General features: G+C 42.7%; 1 protein-coding gene across 3 annotated transcripts in view; it reads left to right on the forward strand.

Annotated features, from left to right (window-relative positions):
• ATXN10 (ataxin 10) overlaps window positions 1–14,787 on the forward strand; it is a 305,417-nt gene that overhangs the window by 176,264 nt on the left and 114,366 nt on the right. For all 3 annotated transcript variants that reach the window (XM_019515933.1, XM_019515934.1, XM_019515935.1), the window contains exons 8-9: window positions 4,321–4,429; window positions 8,708–8,877. In XM_019515933.1, coding sequence (XP_019371478.1) covers window positions 4,321–4,429; window positions 8,708–8,877 — 279 coding nt within the window. The remainder of the gene's footprint in view (window positions 1–4,320; window positions 4,430–8,707; window positions 8,878–14,787) is intronic.

The raw sequence follows: 14,787 nt of genomic DNA on the forward strand, positions 1-14,787 counted from the left end.
TAGCAGAGAAGGCTGATGGCCTGAGCAGCGTCGGCATGATGGTACTGGGTGGAGAAAACCCTGATAGGGATATGGATGAAGGATAGCCAGGTTGGCTTGGAATTTACGTTATAGCCCAGGGGCTTTGTGTTTTCTGTTTTGTTGTTGTATAACACCAGAGGACTGGGTGAGGCTGTAGGGGTTGGAGGAGGCCTCATGGGAGCTCCCCAGTAGAGTGGGGGTTCCTGGCGCTGGAGAGGGCGCTGCGTTTTGGGGTGTCCCAGCCCCGGCCCCAGTGTGGGCAGCATCAGGAGGAGCCCAGTGTGGGCGCAGGCAAGAAGCCCCAGTGGGGCGTATGACCCGAGAAGGCGGTCTGGGGGCCAGGTAAGGCTGAGGCCGCCTGAGCCCCGATTGCGGGAAGCCCCAGTGGGGCACAGGACCCAGAAAGAAGGTCTGAGGGCCAGGTAAGGCCGAGGCCACCTGAGCCCTATTGTGGAAAGCCCCAGTGGGGCGTAGGACCTGGAAAGGGGTCCGGGGGCCAGGTACGGCTACAGCCACCTGAGCCCCAATGACGGGAATCATGAGGCGAGACAGGCCCTGGTGCGGGGTGCATGAATCGCGAGGCAAGACAGGCCCCGGGTGGGGGGCGAGAGCACAGGAGAAGCTAGGAGGCGCCCGCGAGGGCACAGGCGGGCAACGGAGATGAGTCTGGGGACCCGTGAGGGCACGGGTGACTGTGGGACTCACCTGCAGTCCCAGAGGTTGGAGTGCACCGGGCACCTAGACAGGGCCAAGATACATCAAGGCACCATGCCAAGGAGGGTTAGAAAGGCAGCCTCCCTTCAACATACTAACATCAAAGACGTGGCAGGCGAGATAGCGAGGGTGCATTAAACCTGATCTGGCATGGTAGGTAGGGGGCGCTAGGGGAGGTCACGGCACCCCTAGGTCCCGTCCTGCTACACCATCATTTCCTGACTTGCTTTTGCAGAAGAGGTCTTTCATTTTGACTCATGCAAAGCTGTTGGATTATGAATCCTAACGAACAGTGGTTTTGTAGAGGAATTATATCTCTTTTCAAATGGGCACTGCATTATTAACCTGTACAAACGATTCTTGCCAAGTGTCTACAAAGGGTTGTTTAAAGTATACCTTGTATAAAATTTGATAATCAAGCTGTTCCCAATATCAGGCATTGCTTTAGGCCTATGGTTTTCAACCCTTTTTCATTTACAGATCCCCCCCCAAAATGTAAAGGGTGGTACAGACCCCTTTGAATTCTAAGTGTGGGTATTCATGTATTTTTGTTTGATTGTAGTCATCTTTTGTGGACCCCTCAGGCATCCATGGACCGCAGGCTAAAAACTACTGTTCCAGGCGCTATTGGCCTAACCCAGATGGTGAAATGGTAAATGGCCAGAAACAGGAAAGGCAGGAATACAGCTTTCTAGGAAGGTATATATCAGGGACAGTGAACAAAGCCATTTTTCAAATGTGTTGAGCAGCTATCACCTCTCTTGGGCTGCTGAATGCTCAGTGGTTTTGAAAATCATCAGGCCACCTTATTAAATATAGATTTAGGACTCTAAGTTTAGGCTTCTGGTTTGGTTTCTGTTTTTGGAAAGGGGAGGGGGGAAGAATTTTGATCTATTAAATGTCTGAATTTAACTTCTTTGGTTATGTGGCGTGAAATAGGTGGGACAGTAGCAACATACCTGCCTACCATTAAAACTGTTTGGAAGGTTTTGCTTTATGCATAGATATACCCCCATGATTCAGATCTTAGCCAAGCAAAATTGTACCAAAAGTCTTTGCTGAAAAAATAGACGTAGGGAAAGTGGCTTAGAATAAAAGCTATCACAGTTCCAGCCATAGAGTTTCCTGAGGAACTTGTTTGCCATATATTCTATTTCCACAAATAATAGCAGTTGTCTTAAAAATATTTTGCTGGTCATAATATTTACTGGTATCTCTAGATATATTTGTCCTCTTTCTTAAGAAGTATTTAAGCTTTACAGATGTTAAACAGAGTAACTGAAAGTCTTTTACTTAAGCTTCCTTGTCACAATGGAAAAAGGGAGCTTGAGATGAAAAAAAATCCCCAAATATTTTGCTAGCATTGGAATACAGTTGTGCTCTATTAGTTCTTCTCACTGATCTACTTAATTGTTCAGTAGTTGATTTTTTTTCTCTGTGATTATAATTTATTTATTTTGCTCTTAAAAGCGATTTATAAAATAATTTTGATCTAGATTGTGATGTTGACCCTATGCCTAGAGTTACCATATGTCTAGGTTTTGCCAGACATGTCCTCTTTTGGATCCTTTAATCTCCCTCTGGGTGGTTTTTTGAAATCTGAACCATTGCCTGGGATTTTGTTCTGCTCCACAGGCAGGAGTGGGGGAAGGGGGTTTGGAGGCAGTGGACTCTTGTGTATCTGTGTGTGCATATGTTCATGGCCAGCATGCAGCCAGGCCAGGTCATGGGAGCAGCCCCAGCAGCTGGATGTAGGTAAATCTTTGGAGGGTGGGTATGGGAGGGTCAGGGCTTGGGGACTGTCCAGGGGGCTGTGGAGGGGGGTGTGTGTGTGTGTAGGGGATGAGTGTGCTAAGGGGGTTGGTGTCTGCTGGCACTGAGGGAAGCTGCCTGGTCACTGGGGCTGTGGTAAGGTGAGAGAGTGTGGGGAAGGTGTGGGGGAGCATCAGGGAGCTCTGTGGAGCAGCAGGGAGCTCTGTGGCCAGGTTGGCAGCACCGAGACCAGTACCTTTGCTTGTGGGGCTGGGCACCTGGGAGTTGCTGCCCAGGGGTGCTGTACCCAGGCCACCTAGCATGGCACTGGAGCTCCAGCACAGGGTGGGGGGTTCCACAGGCATCTATCCTGCCTGTTCCAGGGCTGGACTCACTCTGCTGCCTCCTGCACAAATCAGTGTTGCTATTTTCTGTCCTGGTCAGGATGGGTGCAGCTGGTGGCCCCCTTCAGCAGAACTGGGGTGAGCAGAGGGCTGTGAGTTGGGACTGAGGGGCACCAGCATAGCCTGGGGGGTGAGGGACTACAGGTCAGGAGTGAGGAGCACCAATAGGGCCAGGGGGCTGCAGGTCGGGAGTGACGGGCAGCAGCAGGGTTAGGGGCGGGCATCAGGTTGGGAGTGAGGTTTCCCCTGCAAAAGGTGTCCTCTTTTTTGGAACTGGAAATATGGTAACCCTGCCTTCACACGAAAAAGATATAAAGTAATCTTCCCTTACCTTTGCAATGGCTTCATGGACCTTGAATGCGTGCCCTGAGGTATAAGTAGGTGATGACTATTCATTTACTTTCCTCTGGATGGGCATGAAAGAATGGGGAATGGCTCTCAGCATATCTGTAACATCCCTCTCCCCAGCCAGAGCTGTGTAGGGAACACCGAGTAAGCTGTTGTTGATTCTCCCTGTAGCTAGTAGCAAGTTGTGCCCTGCTTCCAGCAAGAAGGAAAGTAAAGAGAAATGTTACTAGAGTTCTTTTTTGTATCCTAGTATTGCCAGGGGCTGGTCCTGGGGTGTTGTACCTTCCATTCTGTCACTTAAATGCAGTTTTGCTGAAGTCACAATCCTGTCTTCACTGCCTGTCATCTTGAATAATATAAAGCTCTATTTTTTTCTGTAAATGATGACTTTTTTTAATTTGTAGTGCCAGAGATCAACCTAGCTACTGAGAGCCTAGTCGAAGAAATAATTATCTGGTTGAATCAATAATATGCAAATAAGATTCTGTCTTTCATACCCAACCAAACTTTGCATCTGCAAATCTCAAATCATGTTTACCCAAGAATAATGTAAATTCTTGCAGCCAAAGTTCATTTGACCACAAACTTCTTTACAGGATTCCTGCGGATAACAAATTGGTGTCTTCCAGGCAGTGTTTGTGTCTTTAAAGTGGGACACTTACATTGGATAAACTCAAAGAAAGAAAACATTTGCACAGAAGAAATTTTCTCAGTTAGCAATTTTCTGTATTTCTACTGTTGAAAGATACTGTGTTTTTTGTTAAAACTCTATCCTTTATGGCAGTGCATTGCCTAAGCTCTCATCCTTCAGAGAAGAGATAACATTGCATTTGTCGCTAGCTGTATGGAAGAAATTTTTAATTTTAATATGTTGTTTATGGGTTTGGAGGAGAGGGTCTTGTTAGGTATAGATATCTTTTGACAATTTGCAAGAATGGCACACAAGTGGACTTGGTGCCAGTCCTTCCTTTTTTGACAGTTGATGGTTTTCCATAGACTTTCTGACCTTAAAAATCAGATTGATCAACAAAAGTATGTTGCATGTACTTCTGTGTTCAGAAATGTAGCCTTTCCTTTACAGGAAGCACTGGTTACAATTCGGCTCCTTGATGTTCTTTGTGAAATGACTTCAAACAACAGACAGCTAGAACATCTGCAAACTTGCCCTGGTTTGCTTGAGACGGCTGTTGGTGAGTTGGAAAACCACAGGCTTTATTAGCTGCTGGCAGGCTTCAAACCTGTATAGTGCTGAGCATGAAAACATGTTTTTCACAAGTGATGGTAATTATGATTCTGACCTTTTAATAACATAAATAAATAAATAAAGCATTGTATTAATCCACATTTTCAAATATTTGATTTGTCTCTGAACTTTCTGATGCTCTACTGGCTCAGAACCTCATTACCTCTCTTTGCCCAACAGAGCCTTTATTCACCTCTCTGCAGTGCTGTTTATATGATTAGGTAAAAGACGACAGTTTTCTATGTTATTACACTGTCTGAATGTGTGCTGAAGAAGTTCGTCTAAAAATAAAAAAAAAATTGGACTTTTCTTGCATCTGCCTTTATTTTGGAAGCTGAAATAGAATATAGCACTAAAGTACTCATTAATTAATTCTATTTACCCTAATCAGTTCATCGTTAAAATAAAGGCCTTGTGCTCTAAAAGAAAGCTAAACCAGTCAGGAGAGAGTGCCTTAAGGGAGGAGAGTGAAAAACTGAACATAGTAACTCTTGCCCTTCCAAAGTTAGTTGAACTTAAAGTTGCTGCACATAGGTGTTCAATGTAGCCTATAAAGCTCTGATGTTAATGTAAGAAATATTTTATTGAACATTTTGCACTGACCTTGGAAGCTTAGATAACTCAGCTGATATATACAGTGACCTACCAAAAAGACATCTAGAGGAGATCTGTTTCACTGTATACCTACACTTGTCTTCAGCTAATTTTTAGCAAAGCTCGAATGTTTATGTTACCACTTCCACAAAGGAGGGGACACATTAAGATGCACTTGACATCTTGAAAAATCACAAAATACCTATGTGAGTCATCTTAACAAAGGCACAGAAGGAGAATTCTGAGGAATTAAAGATGATTCCATCGGTCTTACCAGTTTATATTCCAGGACTCTTCCAAGTAACTGTGCTTGGGTTGACTTTTTTCTGCATAGCTGTCTCCAGTCTAACTGCACACAGGTGCAACTTTGTAACCATGTATGACCCTGTACAGTTCGCAGACATTTCAAGCCGACAGGAAAAAAAGCATCTCTCATGGATTCTATATTAGCCTACATGCGTGCAACAGAAGTCATTTAACCCCGTTGTTGCAGGATTAGCTTAAGTGTACAAGACTCGAACAGTATACAGCACTACCAATGTTTGTAGTTAAATCTTAAGGTAAGAACATATCTAAGGGTTGGGATGATGAGGAACAAGCATCACCAGATTATGAAAATAAATCTTTTGATCTTTTTTTTCCCCCTTAGGTAACATATTGCAAATGACTTTGTATTCCAATTAATCCAGGTTACAGAAGAGTTAAAGTTTAGAAAGGATCAGAAAAAGCTTTTAAATTCAATACAAAGCTACAGTCAAGATTCTTTTTCCTACCAGTGTTGCTGGGCTTTTGGTTGTAGATGTGTTGGTCTAAGGACATAAGAAGGCAAGGTTCTTTGAGTAGGTGTGATATCTTTTATTAGACCAACTGAGTTGGTCTAATAAAAGATATCACACCTACTCAAAGAACTTTGCCTGCCTTTTTTCTTACCAGTTGCATTAAGCACAGAACTAAATCATGCATTAAAGTTACTGATTGATTTCCATTAGATCTGTTGTAATTTTCAAGGCAGTATGTTCAGAGCCCAGGTAGCTAATGCACATCATTTATTTGGAGCTTAGTAGTACTCCAGGAGAGGTGGCTGTTTTGACTGAATGTCTAACTAGGCTAGTGGGATTCATTCAGTGGCATGTGGGGCATAGTGGATGGAAGCACTTTTTTTTCCAAGTCAGAGAAAAAGAGGTTTCCTAGGAGACAGCTACCACATGCCATTTCTAAGGCATCTTCTCTTTCTGCATCTCTCTTCCTTTAAGAAGCATTGATCATTGCCTTTGCCTCCTTGTAGTGAACTGGAGCAGCTTCTCCCTTCATCCACTGCCTCTTATTCCCTTTCTGTAAAGGCAGTATGTTTCCTTCCCTTTAAGTATAGGATCAAGCGCAGGAAAGTTACTGGAACTCCCCCTTATGTGTTAGTGTTTGGAAAATGCTGAGATATGTGAGAGAGAGAAGAAACACAACAGGTCTAGAAAACAAGCTAAGAGCAGGGAGACTAAATTTTAATTAATTTAAAATAGGTAAACAAGTTTGAGGCCAAACATAGAATTGTTGGCTGTCTTGGCATTATTTGTGGGGCTCAAGCTTTAAATAACTGCCATCTTTCCCTAAATTAGATGATTCCTTTCCCCCAGTCTCCAAAGTTCTGCCTAATTCAAAATGACCTGCTGACTGGAGGTGGCTATCCTTCCTGTGCATACATGAAGCCATTAAGTTCTATGGTTTGGCAGGGCACTGTTGGTGCCTGCCACTTTAAGGGCTGAGCCAGGCAGCCAGCAGGTGCTTGATTGTGGTGGCCATTTTAGATCTCTGACTGCCTATATAAACAGAGCAGTTCCCTGCTGGCAGGCCAGGCAGAAACATCACCTGGCTGCAAGGCTGCATGCAACATCCTGGAGGTAAGGGCAGGAGCTTAAGGGGATACTTTGGAGGCTCCTGGTCCTGGGCATGACCTAAAACTGCACCCTACTGGGAGTGGGTTGCCTAGTGGTGTGGGACCCCTGGGAAATGCTAGGCTAGTTACCACCCCAGTGAAAGGCGGGTCGGGGTGCCTTAACCCCAGCCCCCTCCTTCAGGTGGGTCATTAAACATCGGAGGTAGTTGGGGCAGGGGGGCCAGGCATGGCTGCGGCCACCTGAGCCCATTTGGGGTGCAAGACACCGAGGAGATGAGGAGCCCCAGTGAGGGGGTGGAAAAGTGGAGCTCTAGTGAGGGGGTGGCCCCAGTGAAGGGCAGAGATGTGGAGCCCCAGTGAGGAGCGGATGTGGAACCCCAGTGAAAGTAGGGAAACCCAGAGGGCTAGGAGCCCACTATGTGTGTGGGTGAGGGTATTGACCCTGTGCAAGGGGTTGGAGTGTGAGCAGCGCTAGTGAGAGGAGGGTGGTATGAATGTGTGTGCATCTGAGGCCTGACAGTGAGGCCTAAGCTTGGGCCGGCTGTAATCTGGGAGCATTGTAATCTGGATGCCACCTGCGAGTCTTGGGCTGCGGTGTAGGGGAGGAACAGAGCCGCAGATAGTGCCCCCTGGCATCGGGGCAAGAATGTGCAGCCTCCTGTTTAATTAACACCTCAATTAAGTTTCATCAAGGCATGGCAGGACAGACAAGTGGGTGTTGTGCGCTGAGGCAGGTGGGGAAACTAGCACTGTGGCTAGTTCGGGAGCCCCACTTTGCCACATATAGTAAAACATTTTAAAAGCTTTCAAAAAATTAGACCACCAAAGCTTCAGAGATTTTCCCACCTTCTAAGTCAACTGTCTGGGATGGAAAAAATGTTATGTGGCCTGTGGTTTTTTAATTTTAATTTCAACCCAAATCGTATTGAACCTTTTGTACCAGGAATGTGGCCACATTTTGAGTAGAAGGAGGGCCAGCCTTTTTCCAGGGAGATTCATCGCTGCAACCTATTTTTGTTTTATGCTTTTGCAAATATTCTGCAAACATATTCTGTGCCTGTATGTCGCATTTTAGGAAAATATCTGTGGGGATTGTTAGAGAGCCTGTAAACTCTTGGGACAAAGAGAAACATTGCGCATCTCACTAGGAAATAAGTGGGCTTCTCGGTACTGCTGCAATTTAAAGGTTAAAAATATTTCCTCTTGGTGGGATTTTTCAGAAGCATAATTCCCATAGACTTGAATGTTCCACTCTTTCCTTGTCCTTTTTCAGACTATTCTGAAGGTTTGTGTATTGTAGGGTATAGAATGAAGGGAGGCAAAACAAACATTCCAGAAAGTTCAGTTCTTCTAAAATGGAGAAAAAATGAGCACAAGTGAGGGACTGTATCAACAAGTGTGAGAGAGTCATTAGTAATTTAGGGGTTTGCCTTCAAAGATGGGAGTGCAGAAAACTGAACTCAACCTAAAAACAAATAAGAGAAAAAACACCCTCCTGATTTCAGGACTGTTTTGTATCTTACACAGGTACTTAAATTAAGAAGCAGAGTGGAACTGGCAGACTGAGGTTCTTCCAGCACATTCTTGAATATCTGGAATTTATTTCATTTGGTGTATGTTGTTGATGTTTCAAAAAAAAATAAAAGCAAAAAAAGCAAGCTGATCAAAGCACCAAGCTTATCAAGATCTATGATAGCTTGAACCTGGAAATATATTCAAATGTATGTTTTCTTTCTTATGCAGATATTTTGCAGTTAACTCATCTTGCTGGGAAGCAAGCTACAAATGTCTTTACTGCCACTCATTCTGTGACAGGGGAGGGAGAAATTTCCCATCCGGCTGTTGGTTTTAAATCTCACCTCATTCGCTTGATTGGAAATTTATGTTACAAGAATAAAGAAAACCAAGACAAGGTATGATAGTTTTCCATGCAAGTCTTGCATGTAATCAGATATGCATGTTTGAGATTAACTATATTTGCTAGTCATTAATATAACTGATCTATTAGAGCTGGAAATAGAGAAAGTAATTTTGCTTCATTACTTCAGAATTGTGTCACCCAAAAGATAAATATGTTATTATCATAATATAAATATGTTCATCAATAACAAAAGTATTTATCATGAATACTTTAATTTTACCTTACTATCTCTGCCCAGCAGTCAACAAACTCAGGTTCCTTTCTCCTTTGCCCCCTCCACACCAGATTGCAGTTACTGAAAAAGAAGATAAACCCCAATCTGGCTTGGGGAGGGGACTGTTGTTCAATTTTTCAGTCAGTCTTTGTATTGTGGGTCGTTCCCCCCCTACCCCCAATAATTCTTTTCTGCTTTTGAGGTACAAGCCTAGTTCTACCACACCCTTTCTCTTAGTAGAGTCTCATCTCTCATTTTCCTTTCCAGAATGACACCAGAAGGGAAATGGGAGGCAACATCAGTACATTTTAATAAATGCTCTGCTAAGTTTTCAATAAGATGTGGTTTTGCTCCAGACTTGACTGCTTTTCTGTCTGAGATAGGCCAACCTTTCACAAAAAGTACTTTAACCCTTAAATGTATTATATAGCAAAGCCTTACCAGAATCTGACAGATTTTGCTGTAAGGCAAGTTAATCAAAGGACTTACGATTCACTGGTAGTATACAGTTTTGTGAGAGATCAACTGGGTAGTTTTTTCTCAGTCTAAACAGCATCATACACTTTCATGAAGGCTTTGACAAATCAAAGCTTTCTAATACTTCTCTAGTTCTTTCATCAAAGATTTTTTTTAATTCAGAAGTGCTGTAGAAACTTTATATTTTATTGAAGGAAATGCTTTCTATCTAGTCCTTTTATCTGTCCCCCTTTTCCCCTAGAACAGTGATGGCCTACATTTGAGATGTGTGCCGTAAGTTAAGTTCAAGTGCATCAAGTTAAGCCACACCCCCTCCATGAGTGCCACTCTGCTTTCCACTTCCTCCCTGATCTAAACACAGTGGCTGCTGGTGGCACTTCTGGCATATGGGCCACAGTTTGAACACCCCTGTGCTAAAGGGTAGGTGTTAGAACAGCTGTGTTTTCTGGCTTGTGAAGGCTGGAGATTTACATTCCAGGACAGTTGACAACTTAACAAACTTTTTTTTTGTGGGTATTACATTTTATTGGACCTGCTGCATCATTGGGATAGATTTAGACAGACTTTTGGGTATCACAGTATGCTTTTAGTCTATATCTATCCCAACCATGTAGTGAGTCCAATAAAAGAGATCACCCGCAAAAAAAATTCTTGCCTCTTGCATATTTCCTGGACTGTCATAGTGGTGCTGGTTCAGCCACTACATTACTTCAACACTACCAATGTAAAGGAAAGAAATGTCTGCAGAAAAAAAATTAAAAGAATAATAGAATGGGTGACTTGGAGGACTTATGCTGGGATATACAGAATTTTACTTCCATCTCAGGTATTCAGATCAGGCCCATGTCACTAGAAACCAAAAGTACCAGAGGTAATATTGATTGCTGCTGTTCCAAGCTATGCGCGGGGAATTAATTTTGAGTCTAATTCCACATTCCTGCGACACAAAATCAGCACTTCTAAGATGCTACCATTTCTTTCTTTGATTCCTTCATTTTACAAGGGATAGTGTTTTCTTTTATATTAATGTGAGTTCAGATCTGTTTCTGGGGTTGGGTGGCCTTTCACTATTGTAAGGCATGTATGGTTAGTCCTTTTACCTTCTTTCATTTTATCTGATTCTGTATGATAAAATATTTCATGTCTGAATATTTAGTGCAGATATTTTTGTTGCTTTGCTTTTGTCTCTGGCTATATATGCACCAGATTGTACTCGGATGATAAATGAGGAATATTTCACACAGAAGAGTCCTGCAAACTTACTATATTTTATTCAGACATACCCAGGAGTATTGGGCACACAATTCCTATTGTTGCAAGTAGGGACTTGGGATGCACATCACCTTTAAACTTTCTTGAAATCCCCATTCTAAACTATTTTAAAGCTTCTTGCTCATGATCCTAGGACCCTATTTTTGTGCTCCATGAAAACTGTAGAGATGTCCATAGCTTGTTTTCCAGCAGGCATTTACATGTATATTTGCTTATTTTAAATTGGTGCTAATAATGGCACTTCTCATCTTTCAAGCACTTCACAAGCATTAACTGCTTAACTTCCTAACAAGGGTATATAAGTAAATATTATCCAGCTGCACACATGGGGAAAGTGAACTATTGAGACTTCAAGGAGTAGTTTAAAGCTACCGACACTCTGGAGCTGGGATTGGATGAAAACAGAATTATATGCTAGACTGACAGTCCTCTCTTTAAACATTGTTTCATAATGCTTATCTTATTACAACAGAGAAGAGAGGGCTAGCTAGTTGCAGATTTACACAATACTTTGTTTCCTTTATCAAAGTGTAGACCATTTCATACAATGCTGCTTCTGTTGATATCTCAGACAAATATCTTTGATCAGTATGCCAGAAAGAGCTGTGCCTTCACTAATTGTGTTTGGGTTAACTTGTTAGTATAACTCTGTTAGCACAGTGGGGACAGTGACTCTTCAGTACGTTTTTGTGCTCTGCTCAACATATTGTCCTGATCAGGACTCCTAAGCAGCTCTGTACTGCTACCGTTAACACTTTAAGATTCTCCTTATGAAAGTTTCTTCTACACTTTGCTCTTTGCCTCTAACACTCCCCATTACTGCTAGTCCCCACACAGCTTTTCCCATGGCAGCAATGCTAAAAAATAGTTGTGTATAAAGGGCTTCAGAAAGCCACTGATATTTTACCACAATATTTAGTTATGCTTAAAGGTGATCTGTGTGATTTGTTCTTAAAACATTGGTAACCACAGGCGTTCTGAGTTAAGTGGTGGCATGTTTTAAGCCCTGTGCATGGACAACACGGGCATGTCCAAACAAGTGTACACATGCAGGGGCATGTGTTTGCTGTGGCACAAATAGCAACAGCACATTTGTGCCTCTGCTTTGTGTCCCAGGGCATGCCCCTGCACATACAAACCGAATTGTCCTGGGTCGAGTAGGGGGGCTGGAGCCAGCACCTGAATTAGCCCCAGCAGTCTTACCTGGGATTCTGGGGCCTTCTAGGGCAGCAGTGGTGCTGGTTCAGCTGCAGAGATCCTAGCTAGCAGCCAGAGCATGGCTTTGGATGGCCAGACTCCATTTCTGGCAGTGCACATGTGTGCCGCACCAGGTTTTTTTAATTTTGTTTTGGGCTTTTTGAGTGCTGCCTTTTTGATCCTGGGATCTCCCAGTGTGAAATTTTGGCACCACACTGTAAATTGGCAGTGTGGCAGATGGGTGCATATGTGCTGCATGTGGTTTGCAGCACCTCAAACAGCTTTTGAGGGGCCGCAAACTGCATGTGTGCACTCAGCTGGATGCACTCCATGGTTTTACTGCCAGAAGAACAGGCCATGGAGATGAACTTTGTGCCAGCCCTATATTTTATGTAGAATACAGGCAGTCCTCGGACTTGTGAAAAAATTGGTTCCTGAAAACCCCATCTTAGGTGGAAACGTTGTAACTCAGAACAATTTTCTCATAAGAAAAAATGTTATAAATGGGGAATTGGTTCCTGAACCAAGGCCCAATACCCTATTTTCACTAAAAATACCCCAGACTTTTGTACTTGATCAATTATAGATGAGTAATATAGCTACATTAATGTATTTGCATTGTAAATAGTAATCACATTGATTTGGAAGGACTTCTTTGAGGGGACTTTGCTGAACTTTTTGAAAGGCACTTGGTTGGACTTTTTGAAGGGTTCTTGACTAGAGTCTTCTCAGGAGTCTTGGCTGCAGGTTTTTCTGGAGTCTTGTCTGCTTTCTTAAAGAAAGTGTCCAAGGAAGTTTAGACAGATGTTCACCAGGGAGATGAGTGATGCAGTAAACTTGTTCGCTGGCATCGCGTCACATCGGATCAAGTGTTCTAAAGTTGAAACTGACGCCATAAAGTTGAAACAAGGTGTCAGTTTATAAATGTAAATGCAAAACATTGTAACATGAAACATTGTAAGTCGAGGACTGTATATCCGAGGAACACAGGGGCAGAGTCAGTGCAACATGCAGGCTAGAAATGAGAGGTAATGGCTTTGCAAAACAAATATCATTCTCTTTTATTGCTGTCTCCCCCTAACCTCCCCTGCCACACCATGCACACACCTGCTATGTGCGTAGCTCGTAGAGAGGATTAAGAAGGTGATTTGTGGGAAATGGTGGGAAATATGGGGGCGAAACTCACAAGTGGAAAAAGATACTGCCTCTGTATTTGTATTAAAACTATTGTTTAGCTTTCAAAACATGTATATAGTGTTAACCCTATGCTATAATCTTGATGGAAACATTCTTGGCTTGGTCTTTGTTAGCATTAGGAATGTATTGTTTATGTCTTTTTCTTCCTCATACTTTTATTTTTTGCAGTGTGATAAGATATAGGAAAAACCCAAGGGTTTAAGCTGTAAAATGAGATGCTGCTATGAAAGTTGGTTGTTTGCAGCTGAGCCACTCCATTTATGTTTTTTTTGTGAAGCTAGGTTGATTGGTATAGCAAGGGAAGCATTGGACAAAATGTATAGGTCTGGTCACTATAAAGTATGTCTGTACAGTGCAGCATTAATTATGGATGCTGGTTTGCCAAATACACCTGATGTGAATATGGATTGTCACTTGTTAATCATGGCTAGTAGGCAAAAATTCAGCCCTTCATAAGGACCTAATTAGGCCTGTATATTCCTCATCCTCAGCTGCCTGCTGAAGGAAGGAGCAGCCAAGAACCACTATATCTGAGACACCCTAACCATGGCAGTCCTGGGGACAAGCATGGGACTTTCCTACAGAGAGAGAGAGAGAGAGACTATGGATTTTAGTTCGGATCTTGTTTTGTTTGGTGTCTTTTATACCTCCCAGGAGGAGTCTGTGTTGCTCTACAGGAGGAGAAAAATGGAGGAGGATTCTTTTGAGCTTGAACACATATGACTGATTATTGGAGGTGGGGGAGCTTGTGTGAAGGGGAAACATGGTAGAACTTGCAATAATATGCATGTCATCTGAGGCTGGGACTGATTTTGTTTTGTGTGTGTAAATGGTGCTTAAGGCAAGGGAACCTGGTTAGAGTCCTTTGGGCACAGCCAGATTATCAATAATAAGCAATACATTTATTTTTTCCCTACTTCTGACTCCTTTTCAGTAGAAAGTTAGCTTTTAGCTTTATTGTAGCTTTTGCTTAATATCACAAAAAAGAATGACTGAGTTAAGTTTTTGCTTTTTGCTAGAAATTCCTAGGTGTCCTGATTTGAACTTTCTCTGTTAAATTACTTCGATATTGATGGAGGGTGCTAGATGGCCTCTCTAAATACCAGTGTTCAAAATTGCAATATGTACATGATGGAGCAATCTGTATCTGAATTGACCTGTCTGTTTTGGAGGGAAATTCTCTAAAGAATGAGATGATAGCTTATTTTCCATCTCTCATTAATCTGCCCAGAGGTTTGTAAAATGTAGGCATTCTGAATGAAGCTTTTCTCACAGTTTGAATACCTGGAGTCCTATATTATGTTCATGTTATTTCTTTGCTAAAATATAGTCATTAAGAAAAATGTAATTTTATGCAAGTCAGCTGTAATCATCCTCAGTTTTCAGCTTAATAAAACAATGTTTTAAACATAGAGATGCATTTCTTTAAGTGCCTGCCTTAGAGATAGGTGATCTCAAGGAGACGCCATCCGAGTAAGACAGGTGACAAAGGCAAGGAGTGCTAAGGTCAGGAATGGGGGTCCAGACAGTCTCCCTAAAGGGGGG

The sequence above is a fragment of the Gavialis gangeticus genome, unplaced genomic scaffold (assembly GCF_001723915.1).
Source record: "Gavialis gangeticus isolate Ggan-Ray unplaced genomic scaffold, GavGan_comp1, whole genome shotgun sequence".
NCBI classification, from domain to species: Eukaryota; Metazoa; Chordata; order Crocodylia; family Gavialidae; genus Gavialis; species Gavialis gangeticus.